The sequence below is a fragment of the Balaenoptera ricei genome, chromosome X (assembly GCF_028023285.1).
Source record: "Balaenoptera ricei isolate mBalRic1 chromosome X, mBalRic1.hap2, whole genome shotgun sequence".
Lineage (NCBI taxonomy): Eukaryota > Metazoa > Chordata > Mammalia > Artiodactyla > Balaenopteridae > Balaenoptera > Balaenoptera ricei.
Window position 1 is genome coordinate 17161971 of NC_082660.1, and position 24716 is coordinate 17186686.

A 24716-nucleotide genomic window follows, 5' to 3' on the forward strand; every position below is an offset into this window, starting at 1 on the left:
AGGCATACAGCATCAAGCCTTACTCTCACAGTGTGAGCTACAATCAGGCCATGGATCTCAAAATAAACAGCAGTTACTATTCAAGAAAGATTTCATCTTTGATGACTATCCTTCCTTTCATGTCAAAAAATTACTAAAAAATGTAGAGTCTCCCTTTGATCCCTTCATTCAATAAACACACTTAAGCACCTATTATGTATCAAGCATGGTGCTGGGAATACCTTTCATTCTATTTCCAGTAACATCGTCCTGCTGTAATCCTTCATTACCTTTCCTGTAGGAAACTGAAACTAGCTTGGTCACTCCTAATGCCCCTTTCTGCCACCGCCACTCCAATCCATCCTCCTGACAAATTCATTTTCTGAAAGTAGACAGCTCCAGTTACATGACCAGACTGCTCAAAAACTCCTCCAAGTTTTTCCAAATTAAATGCACTGCTTTACCTTGGCATTGGAGGCCTTCTACAATATGGCCTCAACCTGCTTTTCTGGTATTATTTCCCAACATTCCCTTACACGTAGCCTTCTGTCAACTTGGGTTATTTCCTGTTCCCTAAATTTTTTGTTTTTAAAATCAAAGTAATACATGCACATGGGTAACAAATCAAATAGTGGTAGAATAGCTTATGGTGAAAAGCAAGTCTCTCCTCACCCCCATACCTAAGCTTTAAAAAAAATTTAATTCTTTCTGCACTTACTTTGATCATTTCTTAGTTTATTAACTTTAAGACAATACCTATTGATTTAAAAATAAGATGAGGGACTTACTTATATTATGCCCCTTCCATCCATCACCTTCCTCCCCACTGTTTGATAATTATATTAATTTCACAGAAACCTCTTGTTTTTTCTATAAGTTTTAGACAGAATCCTAACTCTTCACTTTGTAAAAGGAGGGTAATAGTGCCCATACATTCTTTCCCTCAAACTTCCCCCCACCTGCTAATAGCTTATTTTTATTAATATTTAAGGTTATTAATATTAAGAAAATTAACATTCTCTCCTGTAACCACAACCAAATCCTTCATGCTCTTCCTACAGCTTGATTCTAAAAGCTGAAAGCCTATATAAGCAGCAGCATTTTCATGACAATATATTGCTCAAACGCAGGCTAGGAAGTATATTAAATTTCCTTTCATATGGGCCCCTAACAGTGACTTCTGGGACAATCCAAGGGGACTTTAAATCTTAGATTTTTACCATACTTTCCATTCTTCTGAGAGCTCTCTCTTACCCTCCCATTAGGATGGGTTGTTCTCTAGGCCTTGCTGCGTAGATATTATCTCGGGATATATCTTCAGTGCTTTCCTGGTTGAATCCACTATTTTCAGTTTCCCATGTCTCTCTCTTTCTTAGACTACTCCCTTGTAACTTCCTAAGAAAGGTGATGTGGAAGAAAACTTTCTGGATCTTGCACATCTGAAAATGTCTCTATTTTGTCTTCACATTTGTATAATTTGGCTTGCTACCAAATTCTAGAATAAAAATAATCTTGCTCAAGAATGTTGGCGCCATTCGTCCACTGTCTTCTAGCAGTCAGCACTGCTGATGAGCTGGATGATGCTAGCCTGATATACACTTTTTGGTACGTGACCTGGTTTTTCTTTCTGGAAGCTTTAAGAATTTTCTGTCCTTGTATTTCTTAAATTCCACACTAAGTGAGATAAATATGGTCTCCTTTCCTTCAGAATGCTAGATGCTTGGTGAACCTTTATAATCTAAAGACGTGAATTCTTTACCTCTGGGGGAATTCTGACATTTCTTTGATAATTTCCTTCCAGCCACTCTTCAGGGTTTCTCTTTTTGCAACAACTCTATTAGCTGGATATTGTATGTCTGGAATTTAATTTTCATCTTTTTTTCTCCTATTTTCTGTCTCTTTTCTGAGAGACGTCCTTGACTTTATTTTCCCACCCCCATACTGAATTTTTTATCCTGGCAAATCTTATTTTAAAATAAATCTTCAAGTGCTTCTTTTCTCAATATTTCTTTCTTTTTTTAAATAGCACCTTCCTCCACTCCCTACCTCTTCCTCCCCAAAATGGATGCAATCATTCCAAACCTCCTTGAGGACAGTAACTAGACTTTTAAAAATCTTTTTTCTAAATTGGGATGCAGAGGATACAAAAAATGTTCTCGGAGGTGGAGAGAAAAGATCAATGCCTATGGCCCAAGTTGCAAAAACTTGCAAAAACTATCCCCAACACATTTTTCTGCTCCTTCCCAGTTGAAATTTTTACTAATCATATCAGCAAACCATTTTCTATCTACTTTTATGTATATGTGAAGTCACAGTAGCATAATAGGCACAATATCCTTGATTGGTATCTTGATCCCCAAATTGTGCTTTATGTCACCAGTCTTTCCAAGTTATGGGACCATGAATATTTTAGAAATGAATTTGAGGTTCAATTAGGACATAATACTAATGCTTGGGCAATCTTGGACAACAGATAGGAAAGCAACAATGTGCTCTTCTAGCTCATACCTGGAATCCAATGAGATGGATGCAGAGAGGGATATCGAATTTCTGAAGACATTGATAACCAAGGACAGATTAATATTTGCATGTGACAAACCTACCTTAGGTCACTAAATCACCTGTTACTGAAATAAATCTGTCACATTACAACACAGAACTACAGTTTGATAGTTTGTAAAGTTGTGTTTTTGCCTGTAAGTACACAGTGAAGCAACTGTAATTTTATGGAAAAAGAATTTTATCAATGAAGTAGAGCAGAGATGTAAGTTATATCCATTATAATTACTCTGTGAGGCTCACATTTTTACATTTTCTGGCACAACTGTACTTTAACTGATACATGGATACCTGCCCAGTTATTACCACAAAAACTTACTTTGTGTATTTTAAAAAGTTATAAAAAATTCCATATTTTTATTTTTACAAAGTCTACGTTTATTTGCTAGATAAAGGTCTACCTGTAGGCAAAACTGTGAGGCTGCCAGCTGGTCTACATCACAACCCTGTATCCGTCATCTACACTCCCAGCACTTTCAGACATTTGGTACTCACAGTTGCCAAACTCAGAGGTGTTCAATACTCTCAAGCTATGAATGGGAATTCATTCGTTCATCCATTTAAACATATATTTATTGAACACCTAATACATGCCAGGCACTCTTCTAGCTGTCTGAGATATACAATAAATGAAACAGACCAAAATCTTTGCTGTTTTGGGGAGAGACCTAATAATAATAATAATAATAATATGGCTCTTGTACTTTTGCTTCTTCCTGACTGCCTGGTCCTGATGGAAGTGTTTCTGATCTATGACATATTCTCTTAGGCTCTTTCCTTTTTGTTAGAAGGCAATTCAGATTATGGGCCAGGTACTGCACTAGGTATTAGCAAAACTGCGATACAGAAGAGTATCTGCTCTCTAGGAATTTACCTAGGGTTTCAAAGATGTACTATTGGGTAAATACTTGTTGAGATATGACCCTGATAGATAAAACAAGGTCAGTTCAGTTAAAAAAAAATCTATGGGACTTCCCTGGTGGTGCAGTGGTTAAGAATCCGCCTGCCAATGCAGGGGACACGGGTTCGATCCCTGTTCCGGGAAGATACCACATGCCACGGAGCAACTAAGCCCATGCACCACAACTACTGAGCCTGCGCTCTAGACCCCGCAAGCCACAACTACTGATCCCGCGTGCCACAACTACTGAAGCCCGCGCACCTAGAGCCCATGCTCCGCAACAAAAGAAGCCACCGCAATGAGAAGCCCGTACACCGCAACGAAGAGTAGCCCCCACTCGCCGCAACTACAGAAAGCCCGCGGGCAGCAACGAAGACCCAACACAGCCAAAAATTAAAAAACAAAAAAAACAAAAAAACAACTATAATTTTAGGAATTTGTAAAGAGTATCATTTTAGACATCACAGAAAAATGGCAGAAGAAAATTCATGGACAGGTGGATCTGTCGTTGTTCCTCCAGTCACAGAGAAAGCCACCTCATTTGTTTCCCAGGACCAACAAAAGGTCGATAGGTTCCATCTTAAATGGTCTTTGAGGTTCACCCCTTACTGGGAAAAAATTAACTCAATGTTTCCTTTTCAAGTTGAAAGGGAAAAAATAAAATTTTGTTCTTAAAATGTTTTTAAAAAGGATTAAAGAAAAGGAACTGAAACAGACACTGCTTACCAGAGTTATATAAAACCTAATACTGTAACATGCAAATATCAAGAAAACAAACTGGGTGACATTAATTGATTTTAAAGAATGATTCAACATTTGGCATTATGCCCTGCCTTGTATACATAATTTCCTTTTTCCTCCCCTCCCTTGAGTCAGGAAGTGTGTTCTTAAGGCATTTGTATTTTTTAAATTGTTTTTAATGTCAGAAAATATTGTTGAAGCTCAAAATAAAATATTTAAATATTCCTTAGTAAAAGCCAATAAAGTATTTTCTACTCATGGATATGTAACCATTTTTTGGCCTATCATAAAAAAAAAAGACCTGACAAATGAAATTATAAGATTTTATTTACCTCTTAAATATAATCCAAAAGTAAAGTAAATAAAGCATCGCTTTCTATATAGATAATTATAGTTCAATAATATACTTTTTAATTTTAAAAAGATATGTTAATTTTTTTTGATGATCAAGATACATAAAAATATTTTGGCTGTGACACATAATTAGTCTTGTTATTCAAGCTGTGGTGAGAAACCACATTTTAATTTATTCTAGATTACAATTTGACCAAATCCAATTTACTTGATTTGCTAATGAATAATACGTTCAGAATTTTTCATTTAGCCAAATTCTTTAAGAGAGTATTCTAGGCCAGCTTCTTTTTTTTTTTTTTTCTAGGCCAGCTTCTTGAATCTATGTTTGAGAAAACAGCTTTGCTGGTTCTCCAATATTTTCAATAACTGCTGGAAAGAGCACTGAGTTTTCTCCCAATTGGGAATCCCGATCAACAAATTTAATTCCCTTTAAAGAGCAACAGGATAGCACAATTCTCATGGCAAAATATCAAGTAGATTTTGGCAGGATTTTAGATTAAATACAATGCAAATTATCATTCACTAAGCACATTTTAACAAAGTTACGCTTTGAAAACTGTGCCTACTGTAAGATAAAATTACTTGCTTAAAGCTAAATATAATTGATTAAAAACTTCAAATGTTTAAAAGAACCAATTTCAACAAAAATCAGTTTTTAAGTTCTTGACTGTTTAAAATAACACATTCTCCTACTCATCAAAATGTTGCTTACATTATTATTACATAGTAATCTCCTAAATATTAGTAAGTTCACAATTTTGTTCACGCCTAGTTCAATACTGAGAGTTACAGTCATCTGTTTTATTATACAAAATTACAAACACTAACAAGATTAAAAATTACTTTAGCACTAAAAAGGCAATGTAAAATAAGTTTACAAAATACACAGAGTTGAAATAGATAATATAAATAGCTGGCTTACTTTTAGTAGATAGAAATATTATTCTTTAAATGTTCTATAAGAACTGGTTTTGAATTTTGAAAAGCTTCTTAAAAGAACATATAAAGTGAAATAATTGTTTAATTAGTATAATTATACTTAGCTCTAATCGAAACATTTTAGTCTTTAAAGAAGTTGAACAAAGCTTACCTGTATAGAGCGAACACGAAAAGACAGAAATTTAAACATGGCTATGAAACCATGATGGTGATAAAGAATTTCTAACGGTAAAACTTAAGTTAGAAAGGGAAGGCCAAGCCCCTGCAAAGTTTTCCCCTACCAGCTGTTCCGGCAATTAGAAAATTTCCTGTCAGGCGGGTCCTGAAATGCTAGAGAAAGAGGCATGACAATTTTCCTGTGGTAAAAGAAAGGAGAAACGTAATGGCGAGGGCACTAATGTAGCTGATAGGTAGAGAGGCCAGAACAGGAAACCAAAACAGATTTGCTGATAGCAAAATCCTGTTGAAATGTTCGTACTCCTGGTTCCCAGAAATCCAGACAATTTTCACAACCCGTGAAACGAACATTATTTTATTTCAGAATCCTGAGATATGCTGGTATTTCTTAACTATACGACACTTTAAAAGCAACTGAAACTAGTCAGCACAATTAAAATAACAAGTCATCAATTCACATGTGAAATTTTACCCTTCGTAATGTTTATACACACACTCCAAAGGGCAGTTTCAAGACTATTTTAAGGTTATATATAGACATGTCATGGGTGTTCCCTGTCAATGAGGAAGAGTTTCCGAACTACGGGAAGAAAATGACCACATGCAAGAAGCTTTTTGATTGTGATGTAAGGACAAATTCTTCCTGTCTTCAATGAAAGTGAATTACATTTAAATTCACATTGGTTATAAACATCAATTATCAACCAGGTTAAAGACGTCAAAGCCCACAGTTAAAACTCACATTCCTAGCTGATAAAATCTAAATTAAAAAAAGTCCACTCCCTGGGCTATTAGTGAGCAAAAGGAACATTTACTGAAGAAGTCAACCTGGAAAAGAAGGAGGGGTCAAGCTACCAGACAATCCCTTACTCCATTTCATCCTCTAATAGCTTCCAGAAGTTATTCTAAGGTATTTTTGCTTTGGGAAATATTTTTGAAAGTATGCCAATATTCAGAACATGATCACTGAGATAGCGGCATTTAAACAAAACCAAAGGACAGAAGCATCGAGAGCTGTGGGAAAATACTTTATTTAACGTACACAATCTATGTGGAACCAATAAAAACCTCAAATGTTAATCTACATACCCTATACGAATTTAATAAAATCACTGAATTTTCAAAACCTGAAGAGCCTCTAAAAATCACCAAGCTTGCTCCAAGCTTGAAGAACTATGATCAAGGCAGGCACGTATTTGATGACGGAGCTATCTATCATGGGAGCTCAGTGCTGCTGTCCTGTATTGAGCAAACATTAGAGGGTCCATTAGGTGCTACAGGTACCATGTGAAAGGCCAGGGCTCTTCCTGCTAGATCAAATTTTTATGGCAATGTTCTATAAATGACCTAATGAAAGTTGAAGAATAAAAAAAAAACCTGCTTGGGACTTCCCTGGTGGCGCAGTGGTTAAGAATCCACCTGCCAATGCAGGGGACACGGGTTCGAGCCCTGGTCCGGGAAGATCCCACATGCCGTGGAGCAACTAAGCCCGTGCGCCACAACTACTGAGCCTGCGCTCTAGAGCCTGTGAGCCACAAATGCTGAGCCGACGTGCCACAACTATGGAAGCCCGTGCGCCTACAGCCCGTGCTCCGCAACAAGAGAAGCCACCGCAATGAGAAGCCCGCACACCGCAAGGAAGAGTAGCTCCCGCTCGCCGCAACTAGAGAAAGCCTGCACACAGCTACGAAAACCCAACGCAGCCAATAAATAAATAAATAAACAAACAAACAAACAAATAAACTTATTCAAAAAAAAGACTGTCAAGAAGAGGCAAACATCATGGTTACTATAGAACCAATTAAGGGGTACAAAATAAAACAGGAGTGTCTCTGTACAGAGTAGTCATCAATTTTACTCAAGTAATACTTAAGAACAGAAGCAACCAAATAACCTTTTTTGAATTTGAAGGATTAGTCTAAATTGGCTTTAATGACTAGTGATGCTCAGGTTAACAATTCACATTTTACTGTGAGTTATGCTTTTTAATATTACCCCTAAAAAATGAAGCAATATTTCAGATACCAAAATCTGAACTAAGTCTCCCTCAGATGAAATGATACCTTAATTAAAACAGCATGGTACTGCTGTATAAAAGATAAGCAGAGTGACAGAAAAGAATGTGACACTTTACATCTGAGGGAGATGTTAGGATATTTGGCTACCTGTTTAGCAAATGCAAGCCATAAAGGAAAACACTGATATAGGTTTGATTATAAAATTCAAAAACTCCTCTACGTCAAAAAGCACCATAAACAAAGTTAAAAGACTAGCTCACATGATTAGAATCCCTTATATACAAGATATCACTGAGCAACTGCTTTACTTGGGTGTCAGCTATCTCCGAACCAGAACGAACCCGTATCTCATTATAAGCAGTTGAAACACTGAAAAATACCTCAGTGTTCCTTTTGTGTGTGCTCAAATATCCATACCATGTCTAAGTATCAGAGGTATCCCAGGAGTCTTGTCAGGCTTAGAAATATTTTGGCAGTAAACCCCAGTGTCTATGAGAAATGTTTGGACATTTTGTCAATTTTGTATGAGTACAGAAGGGACATTGCTTATGGCATTTATTAGTATTTAAGCACAACCCACTGTCCCTATCAGATTAAGCTTCAGAACAGGCAAACAGCACACAGGAGGAACTCAAATAATGGCTGCCCAATTAAGTATCATATACTGAAATCTGAAATGGACACTACTTGTGTGGTTGTGCACATGAAACCAGATATTATTGTTGGTATTTTCCTGCCTCTAACCTTTTTCCTGCCTCTAACTTTTAACTATCTTTAAATTTCTCTTATTAAATTTTCAGCTAGTTTTTCATTTTTGTCTTATTGGTTTTATCATTTGCCTTACTATTTGAAAAGTAATTTTATTATAAAAACTATGCATGTCCAGTATAGAAAACTTAAATAATAAAGATAAACAAAAAGGAGAAAAACAAAAGAGGGAAAAAATCCACTATGTTGGTGCTTTCTAGTCTTTTTCTGTATATACACACACATAAACATGGACCATAGCACACATATTATCACTTTTTTCTCTGTAGAGGGCCAGAAAGTAAATGTTTGTGACTTTGCAGGCCATATTGGTCTCTGTCAACACTGCCACTGCAGCGTGAAGAGGAATGGGTGAGGTTGTGTTCCAATAAAACTTCATTTACAAAAATATGGGGCAGGTCTCAGGTACAGTTTGCTGATCCCTACTTTCTATTATTAAATCATCCTCAATGCATTATTAATGACTGCAGAGCATTCTACTATACTAATCCCCTATTGTTGGGTATTTGATCTTCTATATCACTGGGATGTCCCCATCTTTTGTGCACATTCACAATTTATTAGAAATAATTTCTGGAAGTGGCACTGTATTTCTAGAGGTAGAGTATGCAGCATTTTAATGTTTCTTGATCCTAACGTATTTGCCAAGTTGTCCTCCGGGAAGAACCTAAAAAATAATGAGAGAAGCACACCAAGACCTCAGGCAGGGGTAAACTACAGCCAGGCAGGGCCAGTCAAGGGCTAAATCTGGTCATGCCCATGTCTATTTACATAAGAGCTCCTGCTGGTTTTTTCCCTACATAATGGCTACAGCTGACTTGAGTAGCTGCCACAGAGCCTAAAATATTTACTACCCAGCCCTTTATAAACAAAGTTTGCTGACTCATGGTCTTGAGTCCTCCAACAGAATGAGCAGCAAATGCAAAAGCCCTGAGATTAGGAATCGGCTTAATGAATTCAAAGCACAAAGGAAAGACCTTGGTGGCTAGAATGTGGTGAACACCAAGGAAAGAGAAGGAAATGGGGAAGTAGGTTCGGGCCACATTAAGCAGGGCCTTACAGACTATCAAGAAGTTTGGATTTGGATTTGATTTCAAGTGTAATGGGAAGCTAACCTTCCTCATTTTAGGCAGCGGCATCAATACCAATCCCCCAAACCTGTAAGTCCTTTCGGGCTTTTTCCTTTCTAATCTAACTTCCTTCCCTTCATATTTAATCCATCAGTAAATTCTACTGATTTTATCTCTGAAATAAATCTCAAATCTGTCTATTTCTATTTTCTCTGACACTGTCAGTACAAACCATTATCATCTAGTGCCATCTAACTGGTTTTCCTCCTTCCAAATTTTTCCTGTGCAATCCTTTCTCTTCACGGCAGCCAGAATAATTTTAAAACAGAAATCAGGCTTGGTCGTACCCCTACCTCACATTCTTCAATGGCTTCCCATCCCAGAATAAAACTCAAATTTCTCATAGTCTATGGAACATAAAGCAAACACTAATAAATGCTACCTTGATCCTGACTTGGGAATATATTCAGTAAATCATTCAAATATGATATCAATATTTGGTTTTAGACATAATCATTAATATCAGACTACTTCCTCTTCACTAAAAGAAGAATGAATATTCAATATTATAAAATGTCTTTTTATTATCTATTAATATAAACTTAGTTTCTCTCCTTTGACCTACTGATTTGATAGATCAATAGATGTCCTAATATGCTTGTATTCCTAGGAAAATTCCATAGTTTTAATATGTCTGTATTTGATTTGTAAATTTTTAAAAGGATTTTTGTATCTGTATTCATAAAGTGGCACAGTTTCCTTTTCTGTGTTAACTTTCATTTTCAGGGCTATGCTAACTTTATAAAACGGACTAGAAGGCGATACAATTTTTTCCTATGCTTTAGGATAATCTATTTCTTGAAAGTTTCCAAGATTTCTCCTACTGGGGCCTGGGGCCTGGCACTGTAGTGGTGGGGGACGAGGGGATGTTTGTGGCGGTACGTGTTCTTTAATAACTTAAATTTCTCCCTTGCTATTGGTAAAGTCATAGTTTTTCTATTCCTTCCTAAATGATATCGTTTAGATTTTCTTAGAAAACCACATATTTCAGCAAGACTTGCATATCAGTATAGAGATATATTTAGTATACTATTATGTTTTTTAAATCAAATTTAAGGAAAATTTCTAGCGTATCTAAAAGTAGACTGAATAGTATAACAAACCCTCATGAACCCACCACTCAACTATAACAATTATCAACTCATGGCCAATCTTGCTTCATATACTCACTTCCCCCCACTCTCATAATTACTTTGAAGCAAATCCTAGACATTATATCATTTCATCTGTAAATATTTCAGTTATTATGATATTTTAATCTCCTTCCTATCTGTGGTTATATACTGTTTTGCTTTCCTAATGTTGTGCATTTGCTTTTTTTATTTTTCCTGTTTTCTAATTCACTGATTTTGGAATTTAAATTTAAATCCTTTCTCTTGCTATTTATGGGTTTACTTTGTAGTTCTTTTTCTAGCTTCTTTCACTGAATCCTTAGTTCCTTTATTTGAATTCTCATTTATTAATAAATTTTTCTTTCAAGTATAATTCTGACAATATCATATAAGATACTACTATATGCTAAGAACCATGCTTTACATGAAATTACTTCAGTTAATTCTCACCACAATGAGATAAGTAAATACTATTATCCACACTACAGATGAAGAAACTAAGGCTTAGAAAGAAGTTAAGGAACCTGCTGCCCAAGTTCCCACAGTTTGGAAGTGGGAATGGCTGTGACGTTGGTGGGAGTATAGACAGGCAATTCTATCTGGGGAAGGAGCATGTATATGTATGGCCAGTGGCTGACTTAGGTCAGAAGCCAGGAGGTGTTAAACCTTTTGATAAGACCCTGAAGGAAGACAGCTCAATAGAGGGTCCATAGCAGAGTTTCTGAACACTTTTTCTACACCATACGTTATATTTGTCTGGCGAAACCCAAACCTTGGTCAAACCCAATTATCAACCATCTTCATGACTCCATGATGGCTGAACCCTGCTGGAGAAAAATAAACTGCTATAATAAAAACTTAAAATTAACATGCTCTTAACCAATTCCTTCAGATACAGTTTTTTTGTATGAATCAATTTTTCAGACAGTAAAGGGTTTAATATCTAAGGATTTCCATTTAAGTACAGGAGAATTATTCTGTAGCACACATCCATCAGTAGATAATGTTATAAAGTGCTATGGTTCTAAGGTTTTAAATCAGAGATGGGAAATAAGTTTTATGATCATCAACCTGAACCAAATGGTAGTGGCTTCCTAGAGCGCTGAGAGGGGTTGCTTCTAAGGCCCTGTGTCAATGGAAAGCACGCTATATTCCACTCACAATATCTCCCCTGAGCATGACGAGAGGGCGAGGGGGCAGCACCACCGATGTCCCAGCTGGAATCTTGCAGTAAGCAGCAATACACCCTAGGTGGTGTTGCTGGTCACCCTATTCACACATTTTTTTTCCTGCTTAGCCTGGAGTTCTTTTTTTTTTTTTTTTAATAATTTTTTTTCCTCTCTATTTATTTATTTATTTTTGGCTGCGTTGGGTCTTCGTTGCTGCATGCAGGCTTTTTCTAGTTGCAGCGAGCGGGGGCTACTCTTTGTTGCAGTGTGCGGGCTTCTCATTGTGGTGGCTTCTCTTGTTGAGGAGCACGGGCTCTAGGCACGCAGGCTTCAGTAGTTGTGGCACGCGGGCTTCAGTAGTTGTGGCTCACGGGCTCTAGAGTGCAGGCTCAGTAGTTGTGGCACACGGGCTTAGTTGCTCCGTGGCATGTGGGATCTTCCCGGCCCAGGGCTCGAACCCGTGTCCCCTGCACTGGCAGGTGGATTCTTAACCACTGCGCCACCAGGGAAGCCCTGGAGTTCTTTTTACTTAGTCATTTTTGTCTAAAATGGTTAAATTAAGAGACTCATTTAAGTACAGGAGTTACAACTTTCAATACACCAGTATTTCAGGTTGACTCAATAAACTATTCATACTTCAAGAGAACTTAGATGAATTTTCTTTCTTTCCAATTATGGTTTAGATCAGTCAAATTGAAAAAATGGGTACTATGATAAGTAGACTAGAGCAGAGGAGAAGCACATTTGGATCACAGGGATCATATGAGTTAGGCAAGCCACGATTTTTTTTAAAAGCTCTTAGGGGTGGAGAAAAGGGACACTAGAAATAAGAAATAGCCCTGAAAGAGGGCCAAAAATGTAGTAAAGGAAAACTTACATGCTTGGAAATTTTGCCTATTATACACATACTCTATTTAATGCCACCATGCAGTGCTAATTATAATGCTATTTAATCTCGGAAATATTTTCCTAAGTGGTATATACTTAAATCTACTAGAGCATATCTTCCCCATGCTCTAAGTGCTAAAATATACTTTCAGCTAATGAGAGTTAGAAAAACAGACAATACTCTACACAATTAGTCAGTAAGTGTCATTAGTGTATCACTCCACAAATGTTCCCTGCCAATGAGCAAGCACTCTACTGTACTTTCCTGTTTTGAGTGGGTTCTTCGCTGTCTATTGTCTACTCCTCTAGGATTTCTCGTTTTCTTTTTTAAATTTATTTATTAATTTTACTTATTCTTGGCTGCCTTGGGTCTTTGCTGCTGCACACGGGCTTTCTCTAGTTGTGGCGAGCGGGGGATACTCTTCGTTGCAGTGAGCGGGCTTCTCGTTGCAGTAGCTTCTCTTGTTGTGGAGCACAGCCTCTAGGTGCGCGGGCTTCAGTAGTTGGAGCTCACAGGCTCAGTAGTTGCGGCACACAGGCCCTAGAGCATGCGGGCTTCAGGAGTTGCAGTGCGTGGGCTCAGCAGTTGCAGCACGCGGGCTCTAGAGCGCAGGCTCAGTAGTTGTGGCGCACGGGCTTAGTTGCTCTGCGGCATGTGGGATCTTCCCAGACCAGGGATTGAACCCATGTCCCCTGCATTGGCAGGCGGATACTTAACCAGTGCGCTACCAGGGAAGTCCAGGGCTTCTCTTTCTGTAGTTTATTTTGTGTTTAACCCGTGATGACTGCAAGAGTTATGCAAGTGTGTGCTGGACTCACAGCTGTGAGTATCGTTTTGGATGTTCAAATGCAAGTTTTAAGGGAGCTTGAGGGAACCTTCAAAGAAATGGAGGAAACCAGCAGACAACAGGGAACTGGTGAAATTCCCTGGATATTGTGAAGGCTGTCATACAAATCACTGCTGCCTTAGGGTTACTATATGAACAGTAGCTACGGCGTGCGTAGCAGTTGGAAGAAACTACTGCTAAAGGCCCATCAGGAGATTTGAAAAGAATGGGGCACTGCTGGTGTACTCCTGCCTTTGACCTTTATAGGGGTGCTGCTCTTTAACTTGGCATCCAAGGTCATCTACGAGCTATCTCCATTTTATCTTTTTAAACCGCTACTACTTTTAACAAGCTTTCTCCAATTCCTTGTTTTTTAATTAATTAATTAATTATTTTTTTTTTTGGGCCGCATTGGGTCTTTGTTGCTGCGTGCGGCCCTCTCTAGTTTGCGGCGAGCAGGGTCTACTCTTCATCACGTTGCGCGGGCTTCTCATTGCGGTGGCTTCTCTTGTTGCGGAGCTCAGGCTCTAGGCGAGTGGGCTTGAGTAGTTGTGGCTCGCGGGCTCTAGAGCACAGGCTCAGTAGTTGTGGCGCACGGGCTTAGTTGCTCCGCGGCATGTGGGATCTTCCCGGACCAGGGCTTGAACCCGTGTCCCCTGCATTGGCAGGCGGATTCTTAACCACTGTGCCACCAGGGAAGCCCAAGTTTTCTCTAATTCTCGACAACTGGATGTGACTCTGATACAAGAGCTACAAAGACTGCATTGATAAATATAGTGTTTAGGACTGTAGTAATATAATATTCACAGAGTTAATGTTATGAGTGATTAATGTATGCACGGTCATTAGAAATAAACAGTAAGGGGAACAGAAGGGTCAAAGGACCAAATTAAGAGAAAGTCAATTCACAGTTTTGTCTGAGGCCAGGCCTACTGTCAGCCAGAAAATTTACTGGATACCACCCTAGTTCCTAAGAGGAACTAGGTGAATAGTCTGAGAGAGTAAGATCAGCATCTGGGAGGAAGAGGACAGGAAAATTAACACTTACTGGGCTCTTCCTTTGTGCTAGGTACTTATTTATGTCCTTTAATTCTCAAGCCTCAGAAGAACCTTTGCCTGCTACTGTAAGAACCATTAAGAGAATTATTTCCCCACTAAGCAAGAAACTGCTTTAATGATTCTTGGATGATTATGGAGACCTAAACAGCCCAGACTCCCTATTTCCTCTGCATGGATCATCAGAGCATGGAGTCCTCTGGCCAGCTGAGAAAGGATAGAAAATTCTGGAGTCCAGGAAGGTATCTTGGCTTGAGGCGCTATACAGCACCCTACCTTCTGCTATGAAGGCAGTCTCTCTCCCAGCCCTACCGGAATAACGGATAAAAATAATCAAGTCTCTCCAGCAGGGAAGGGAGAAAACAAAATACACTGGCTGGAGCAAGTTAACTGGTGAGAAATTCAACTAATTATACATAAATATGAATTAACACGCAAACATTCCTGGGGAGGGAGATGGTGGAAGGTGATGACTAACTGTTATATTCTGGTATGGATCAATTTAATTAGATAAATTTCGTATACTTCATGAGTGGAAGAAATAAAAATTTTACTTCAGGTGCATAAAGACAAGAAAGGATTGAGCTTTCAGAAAGCCAGAAGAAAGGAAAACAGCATTAAATTCTAGAAGATGAAAGAAAAGCAGATCTAGGATATAGGAAGGAGGCAGATGGGAGGGCAAAGAACAAAGGGAAGAGAGGAAGAGATGAGGTGTGAAGAAGGGAGAAAAATCCAGACAGAATGAAATGGCTCTACCACAACTAGAAACCAGGAGACATGTTCAAGAGAAATCACAGGGTCAGCTCCATATGTCAAGAAGGTCTGAGTGAAGATTAAAGGGTCAAGTAACAATGCAAGGCTTATATAACAAAAAAGTTGCAGTACCCAGTGTTCTCGATACCCTTTCAGCTCTATTCATTGTTCCCTCTGGTATTTATATGATAGCTAATAACCTTATACTATTTTCTCCTGACTCAACAATTTCAGATATTACCTTTAGACATCCTATTATAGTTGACTTAACACTCATATCACACATTTTAGTTAAATCAATATTGAGTCTTTACAAATATTATGACTATGTAAACACTGTTCACTGCTTGAAGTAATATACTCTAGTTACATTTCTTGTGTACAATGTTTCTATTTTTGTTAAATTTATAGTTGCTTTGTTTTAAAACTTGCTTTCTTTTCCTTGCACCTATCTCAAATTCTTCTCACTCTGCCTCTCAAGTGGATTTTCAATACTCAAACCTACTGGACAATTCATAACTTCTTTTTTTTTCCCTGAAGACAGCCCTCCTGGAATCATCTGTCTGCTTCAATCTGGACTGAGTACTCTCTAAGCCTACTGAATGAACTAGTCTTCTGAAGCATCCTTTATTCATCATAATGGGAAGGAACTTTCTTCACTGTGCTTGTAAATGTTGGGTCTTTTGTTTCCTGAATCTCATGTCTTTCCTTTAGTTAATAACCTTCTACTGTTGGCAGAAGAAGGTATTCTTCTTCCAAAGAATAGGTACATGTCTGAAAATACCTTCGTTGAAAATCATTTTCACTAAGCATTTCAAAGGCACTGCTCCTTGACTTTTAACTTTCAATGTTGAAATGTCGTATATTATTCTTATACCCAGGCCTTTATTTTATAAATTTCTTTATTTTTTATTTTTGGCTGCGTTGGGTTTTCGTTGCTGTGCTTGGGCTCTCTAGTTGCGGCGAGCGGGGGCTACTCTTTGTTGCGGTGCGCAGGCTTCTCATTGTGGTGGCTTCTCTTGTGGCGGAGCATGGGCTCTAGGCACGCGGGCTTCAGTAGTTGTGGCACAAGGGCTCAGTAGTTGCGGCGTGCGGGCTCTAGAGCGCAGGCTCAGTAGTTGGGGCGCACGGGCTTAGTTGCTCCGTGGCATGTGGTATCTTCCCGGACCAGGGATCGAACCTGTGTGCCCTGCATTGGCAGGCGTTTTCTTAACCACTGCGCCACCAGGGAAGTCCCCCAGGCCTTTATATATGGTATAAAAAAAATTTCTAAATGTTTGCCTTAGTGTGTTTGGGCTGCTATAACAGAATACCATAGACTGAGTTGCTTATAACAAACAGAAATTTATTTCTCACAATTCTATAGCCTGGGAAGTACAAGTCCAAGTTGCCAGCAGATTCGGTGTCTGGCGAGGATCTGTTTCCTTGTTCATAGATAGCCGTCTTCTTGCTGTGTCTTCACAGGGCAGAAAGGGTGAGGGAGCTCTCTGGGGTCCATTTTATAAGGGCACTAATCCCATTTATGAGGGCTCTGCCCTTCTGACCTAACCACCTCCCAAAGGCCCCACTTTTAAACTTCATCACATTGGGGGTTGGGCTTCAACATACAAATTTTGAGGGAACACATCCAGCCCACAGCAAAACTTTTAGGATCTTCTCTTTATCCCTGGTGTTTTGATATTTCATAATAACAATCCTTCTTGAGTAGGGTGGTTCCTCTTCTTTTTATTTTATTTTATTTTTTTGGTTATTATTAACAGGCTTTCAGTAGGCTGTTTTAATCCGGAGACTTGTGGTCCTCATGTTGGGGGAAAAAAATTTTTTTTTGGTCTTTTAGTATTCTACCTAATCTAAGAGCACGATTAGCACTGTACCATTAAGAAAGAGAAAGTGCTCCCAATTAAAATGTGTCACACCTTCGATTATAACAAACCTTCTGATTTCAGAGATACTAAGATGTGGGGGGGAAAACATGTATCTTATGGTATTTCTTTCCTAATTTCTTCCCCTCCATTTCCCCATTGTCTTTTTCTGGAATTCCTATTACGTAAATGTTAAATTGCTTCTCTTTCTTTTTCTCTCTTACTTTCTATTTGTCTTGTTCTATTTTGGGGGAAGTTTCCTCAATTTTAGCTTCTAAATATTCTACTAAAATATAAAATATTACTATCACATTTTTAATTTCTAAGAGTTTCTTCTTTTTCTGTTTTTTAAAAAGTAGCTTTCTGGGCTTCCCTGGTGGCACAGAGGTTAAGAATCTGCCTGCCAATGCAGGGGATACGGGTTCCGGCTCTGGTCCGGGAAGATCCCATATGCTGCAGAGCAACTAAGCCCGTGCACCACAACTACTGAGCCTGCACTCTAAAGCCTGTGAGCCACAACTACTGAGCCCGCGTGCCACAACTACTGAAGCCTGCACGCCTAGGGCCCGTGCTCCGCAACAAGAGAAGCCACCGCAATGAGAAGCCCACGCACCGCAACAAAGAGTAGCCCCTGCTTGCCGCAATTAGAGAAAGCCCACGCGCAGCAACGAAGACCCAATGCAGCCAAAAATAAATAAATAAATAAGAGTAGACTTAAAAAATAGCATTCTACTCTTGTTTTAGGAAATCAATTTCACCTCTTAGCACTCAAAGGATATTAATTTATTTTTTCTTTTTCCTGCATTGCCCGTTTCCCCCAAGATCTTATTCTTTCATGTTGGAATCCTTTCTCAAGTGTCTGGTGATATTTGGCTTTTAACTCATTTTTAAGAGTGAGGCACTACGAAGTGGACCAGATGTTGTGGAGCTTGTCAACTGGTAGGCTTTCCTGTAGGTTAAATGGCCAAGTAGCCAGCCTTTACATTGAAGATCTCCCAAATGTCAGTATCTGAAGGTCTTTTATCAGGGATCATTCAGTTTCTTCAGGAAAGACGACTCCACTCTCCTGTCTGGAGGATATGGTCCTGGTTGGTGAAATGGGGAGGGGAAGGGGATCATTTCACCATTGAGGAGTAGGCTTTCACTTGATCTCCCTGTTTCCAGCCCCGTGTCTCACCCCACTTCCTACTATACCTGGGGTTCCCCATGTATGGAGCCTCTCTGGTTCATTTTTCTCTATAAAATACTTTCTGTCTCTTCCAGGGGTAGGAGAGGGGTTAGAGTAAAGGCTTTTCATATCGACATTCAACCAATCTCTATTTTCAGCCTGTGCCATACCTCCACTTTCCACAATACTTGGTGACCTCATTCTTGAGCTCTTCTGGGGCTTTGGGGCCCTAAATAAGGCTTGCTTCTTGATGATATACTCCTCACCAGCACTTAGGTCCTATAACTTCACCTTGTTATGACTCTTTTACCTGCTTTTCATATTTATATATTGTGGTTCAAATAACAGAAGTCTTCTAATTTCAAAGACCGTGTTTCCGTTTCTTATTGTCCTTGTTGTTTTGGGTGGTAATTTCCCAGAGGAGAAGAGGACAAAAACAGCTTTATTTTGCCATTTTAAAACTGCAAGTTTCCCTTATGTGTTTCTGTGTCTCTAACAAGTTAGCAGAGTTCTTGGCACCAAATAGACATTCATTAACTACTTCGTTAATGAATGATTAGATGTAGTCAGAGTACAGACTAAGCTGCTCTAACAAAAAAATCCCAAAATGCAAAGTCTCGAGCAAGGTTAAGTGCCTATTTTTCTCTCTTGGAGCATTCCATAGGCACGAGGCTAGGTTAGAGTGAAGAGGTGTCGCTAGATCCTTAGGTCACTAAGGATCCAGGTTTATTCTCTCTTGTTATTCTCTATCTGCCCTATAGTCTTGTTGAGGCCAAAACTGGCTAATCATCACACTCTGCATTCTAGCCCATAGAAAAGGGGTCAATCAACCTACAAGAAAGCCTACCAGTCGACGACCTCCATACATACAGTTAGCATCTCACAGTTTCTATGGGTCAGGAATCTGGGCCAACAAACATGTGAGCTTGGAAGCAGATCCTTCTCCAGTCAAGGTTCAGATGAGACTCTAGCCCTGGCAAACTCCTTGACTGTAGTCTGTGAGAGACTCTGAACCAAAGAAAGCCGTGCCCAGATTCCTGGCCCACAGAACCTGTGAGATAATAAATGTATGTTGTTTTAAGCTACTAAGCTTGGGGTAATTTGTTATGCATAAAATAACTACTGCGACATCTCAACTTTCACTATTTAAATGATGAGTAATTGACAAAAACTTTTAACTGTACATTAGAGGCAAATACAATTTAAAAGTATAAGGCTAATACATATTTGACAATCTTTTGGATTTAATGCCATTAAAGAAATATTAAATATTAGGTTTTTATCTTATACTCAATTCCTATAATGTGGAATGATCTCAACAACTTGACCCACATTGCTGGTAGTATCTTAGTCCTGCACCTTTTCAACCTACCTCTAGAATGCAGTTCACTTCCAGATGTAAATGTTGCTAATGCTGTGAGTACTCAGAGGGAAAGTATGAACCATGTATGTAGAATACCACAATGGAAAATTATTTGATTTTCAACTTCAGAGAATAAAAAATTTAGAGGTTTTCCTTCCAAAGGAATTGTTGCATAAAGAAAAAAGGTGGCTGATGGCAAAAAAAATCAATATTAATACTTACTGATTGTTTTTACATTTGCTTAAATGCTAATAAATATATACCATAGACCAATGAAGTAAAATGACCCAAATGGTTTGGGAGATGCAGAAATCTAGACCAAATCTGAAGGCAGCCTCGGGCACTAGGCCCCATGCTAGCCAAGACTTAATTCACATGTTCCTTTAATTAACAAGCACTGATGGAATACCTACTGGGTACTGGGAGCCAGATACATGGATGTAAAACAAGGAGTAAGTCAGACATGGTCACTGCCTCATGTAGCTCACAGTTTAGTAGGAAATACAGACAAGTAAATAAGCAATGGAATCTAGTGTGGTGTTGTCACGTAGGGTACACATAGGCTGCTAGGGCAGCACAAAGGAAAAATACTCAATTCAAGGTGGAAATGAAAGTGGTAGCTGTGTCAGGAAGACACCTCAGTTGAAGTGACAGCAAAACTTGGACCTAAAGGATGATCAGGACTTCATTGGAGGGGAGTGGTAATGGAAAAGAATTCTGGGAGAGGGACTATCACCTATGAAGGCTCAGGAGTAAAAGAGAACCTGAAACATACGAGTGATTGGACTTTCAGTAGAGGGTGGAAGTGTGCAAAGGTTTCATTACGCAGGGTTTGTTAGGTCACATTGCAGAGTTTGGGCTTTATTTAAAGGAAGCATAAAACGTATGAAGGGTTTTGAGAAGAAGAGTACAATGATCTCACTCTCTTCCATAACTGATGTTAAAAAGCACATAGAAACATCTAATTTTTTTTACATACTAGCAATAACTGGATGGAAGACACAGCAGATAAGAATTCCCACTTACAATAGAACAAAAACTATTAAATGTCTATGAATTATCTTAATAAGAAATGTACAAAACCATATTAAGAAACCATAAAATTTTGATAAAGGATATAAAAGAATATCAGAATAAATGAATGTTCTTGGAAGTGAAGACCCAATATTTATTAAAATAATTTTCCTCATGTTAATTTATAAATTTAATGCTATTTGGATAAAAGTCTCAATAAAATTTTCGGGAGTGTTTGATAAACTGATTCTAAAGTTCATCTAGTAGATGTATAAGACTACAACTTTGAAAGGTAAAAAAGATAGGAAGGCTTGTCTTGCCACATATAAAAAACATATAATAAAAGTACAGTAATTGAAAAGGTATGTAAAGTCAAAACATTCAGGGATGTTGTGGGTTGAACTGTGTCCTCCAAAAAGGTATGTTCAAGTTCTAATCCCCGGTACCCGTGAATGTGATCTTATTTGAAAATAGGGTCTTTGCAGGTGTGATAAGGTTAAGATGAAGTCATACTGGAATAAGGTGGGCCCTAATCCAATGACTGGTGTCCTTATAAGAAGAGGGAAATTTGGACACAGACCCACAGGGAGAATGCCATGTGACAATGGAGGTAGAGATTGGAGTGATGTGTCTACAAGCCAAGGAATGCCAAGGACTGCCAGCAGACAACAGAAGCTGGAACAGGCAAGGAAGGATCCTCCCCCAGAACTTTCAGAGAGAACATGGATCTGTCGACACCTTGATTTCAAACTTCTAGTCTTACAAACTGAGAGAATAAATTTCTGTTATTTAAGCCACCCAGTTGTGGTATTTTGTTAGGGCAGTCCTAGGAAACTAATACTAGGAGTATATGGCTATTTTACATCTGGTAAAAGAGGGATCTCAAATGAGTGGGAATGAATGGGTTTTATTTATTCAATAAGTAGAGATTAGGACAACAGGCTATCCATTTGGAAAGAAAAGTTATATTTCTGCATCATAACAGGTACTAAAATTCCAAGTAGACCACAAATCTAAATGCAAAAAACAAAACCATAAAAGTGGTAGATGAAAATGTGAGAGGATATTTTTATAAACTTGATTCAGGGAAGAATTTTCTAACTAAAACATGAAACCCAGAAGCCAGAGCTGACCATTTAAAAATGAAAACTTCTGTACACATACAATGAAAGACAACATAATCAATGTTAAAAAAAGTAGGGGGAAAATATTTGCAAGATATATTATAGACATGGAGTTAACATCCAGAATATACACAGAGATCATACAGACCATAATGAGACAGTTAAGTAACCCAAAAGAAAATTGGGCAAATACAAAGGCCAATAATGCATGGACACTTCACTAATAATCACATGAGATGCAAACTGAAAAGAGAAAGTATGATTTATTTAGTGTGGCTCAAATTAAAAATAATTTCTGATAATATCTAGTGTTGAATAGGGTATGGTCAAACAAACACTCACATATAGTGAAGTTTTTACAACTTTTTGGTTTGGATGGCAATCTGGCAATGCTTATTGAGATTTAAATGTTCATATCCTTTGTTCCAGCACATCCTTTTCTAAGACTATGTCCTACTGAAACACAAGTTCACAAAAATAAATAGGGGAAAATTACATTAAGTACAGGACATGCACAAAACAGAATACTATGCAACCATTTAAAATGAGGCAGATCTACATGTATTGTCATAAAAAGATGTTCAAGACATATTAAGTGAAAAAAGCAAGTGGCAGAGTATATATATTTTGTAAATATCAATAATAATTGTCTTATATACAGAACAAAATGATGATAGTAACTGAGCTGCTAACAATGGTTTTCTTGCAAGAGGAGACAATTTATTAATTCATTTATTTAATATTTAATGAGTGCCTATTACGTGCCAGGCACTGGTCTAGGTGCTGGGGATTCAGGACTGAACCAAAAACACAAGATGAGGAAACGGTGAACAATCATTTTCAACGTTAAATATCTCCAAAAAATAATGACCTTTATATTTATTTCACTAATAAATCTATGGTTAGTTTGCTTTTTTAAAATGAAAAACCTTCAACAATGTAAAGTAGTTTGTCTTGTCTTTCTCTTAAAATCAGTCTCATCAAACAGTTTTTTAAAATGTCACTGGCATATTCAAGAATGTATTTTGGTAAAATTAATGTGAAAGCATCAACAAGTTTCTAACACTGTAAAATCATTACTTTGCTCAGTTTAAAAATAAGAATACTTAAATTTTATGGTATCTGATTTATCTATATCCCTTATGATACAATATTTTACTTACAGTTTGTGGATTAATCTCCTCCTCTCCCATAGGTTCATCCATAATTTGCTGTCCATTCTGTGAAAAGTATAGCAAGTAGAAAGTTACCAAAACAGATCTCACATCAGTTTAAGTCAAATGAAGACAGATAAAACCGTATAGGAATATTTTCACCCCTAAAGGGTTCTAATGAAGTACAGAACCACCATTTAAGTATGCAGTTGCCAATTTGCAACAGGTTGTGCTTCAAAGATTAATGTGTAAATTGATTATTTAAAACTATAAAAATATTTTTTCCATGGAAATGATATAATAAATGATGGTTACCTTTCCAGGTAAGCCCTTGAGTTTAATAGTTAAATGCACTACAGTGGTCTTATTTAAACCTCACCAAACATTGTTTACAATACATTCTGTGTCAAAACACATTCTAAATTCCAACTCCATTGATAATCAGGGCAAATGATTAATTATTTGGGGGAAAATTAAGCTAGGTCTCTACATCAAAGAGATTCCAGATGGATTAAACGTTTAAATGTCAAAAAGTAAAATTATACAAGTATTAGAAGAAAATATAGGTGAGTACTACTTATGAGGTAAGGAGGCAGAAATCATAAAGGAAAAAAAAAATGACATTTGAATCCATAAAAGTTTAAAACGTCTTCTGCCGGACATCAAAAAGATAAAAGACAAATTGATTACAAAAAAATAAAAGCAACATATGACAAAGGGTTGGTATCCTCAATACATAAAGAACTTCATTTTACAAACCTGTAAGAAAAAACAATGAACCTCAACAGAAATGAGCAATAAGGGAAAAAAAGAGTTCAGCCTTAATACTAATCAAAGAAATGCATTTAACCAAAAGATACCTTTGCCTTTCAAATTGCTAACAATTTACAGAAAAAATAACACCCAGTGCTAATACGGATATGGGGAAAAGAGCACTCCTGATATACTGCTGGAGAAAGTGTAAATCAGCACAACCCTTCAAGAAGGCAATCTAAGTCTGTATTTAAAAAACAAAAAGAGACACATAAAACTTTGAAATGTCCCATCATTTCAACTTAAAAAAAAAAGACAAGTGTGCAAAGATGTACATATAAGAATGCTCACCATAACTTTTTCCAAAAAGAACTCCAAATTGGAAACCTAAATTCCTAACAATAGAGAACTAGTTAAATATATCATGGTACATCCATATAATGGAATACTATGCAGTCACTAAAAATGATGATAAAGATGTAAATTTATTGACATGGAAAGACAGTCACATGTAATAAGTGAAAAAAGCAGTTTACAAAACAATATGAATTGTAATGATCCCATTTTAAATAAATATATACATGTTTTAATGTATATATTTGTATGGGAAAAACTCTGGAAGGATATACACCAAAATGTTAACAGTGGCTATCTCTGAGTGGTAGAATTTTAGACAATTTAAATTGTTTGTTTTGCTTATTTGGATTTTCTAATGTGTCTACAATGTCTATGATGAATACGTATTATTTGTGTAATTAAAAACAAAACAAAACAAAACCAAAAGTCAGGTATACGTAATGTCTTCTCTAGTTCCCTCACTGGGAAAAGGAGTAAATGCCCCTGACCACTTGTTAATTCAGCAAATGTACAAGGATCTAAGCTAACCATCTTTGGAGAATTATCAACT

The 24716-nt window shown here is 37.6% G+C and overlaps 1 protein-coding gene across 5 annotated transcripts in view; it reads right to left on the minus strand.

The window, feature by feature from the left end:
- The window catches only part of RPS6KA3 (ribosomal protein S6 kinase A3), a 108322-nt gene that overhangs the window by 56362 nt on the left and 27244 nt on the right, over positions 1-24716 (minus strand). For 4 of the 5 annotated variants that reach the window (XM_059909861.1, XM_059909858.1, XM_059909857.1 and 1 more), the window contains one exon: positions 23066-23122. In XM_059909861.1, coding sequence (XP_059765844.1) covers positions 23066-23122 — 57 coding nt within the window. Of the gene's footprint in view, positions 1-5624; positions 5704-23065; positions 23123-24716 lie in introns of those variants that run through there. The other variant, XM_059909860.1, reaches the window with a different exon arrangement.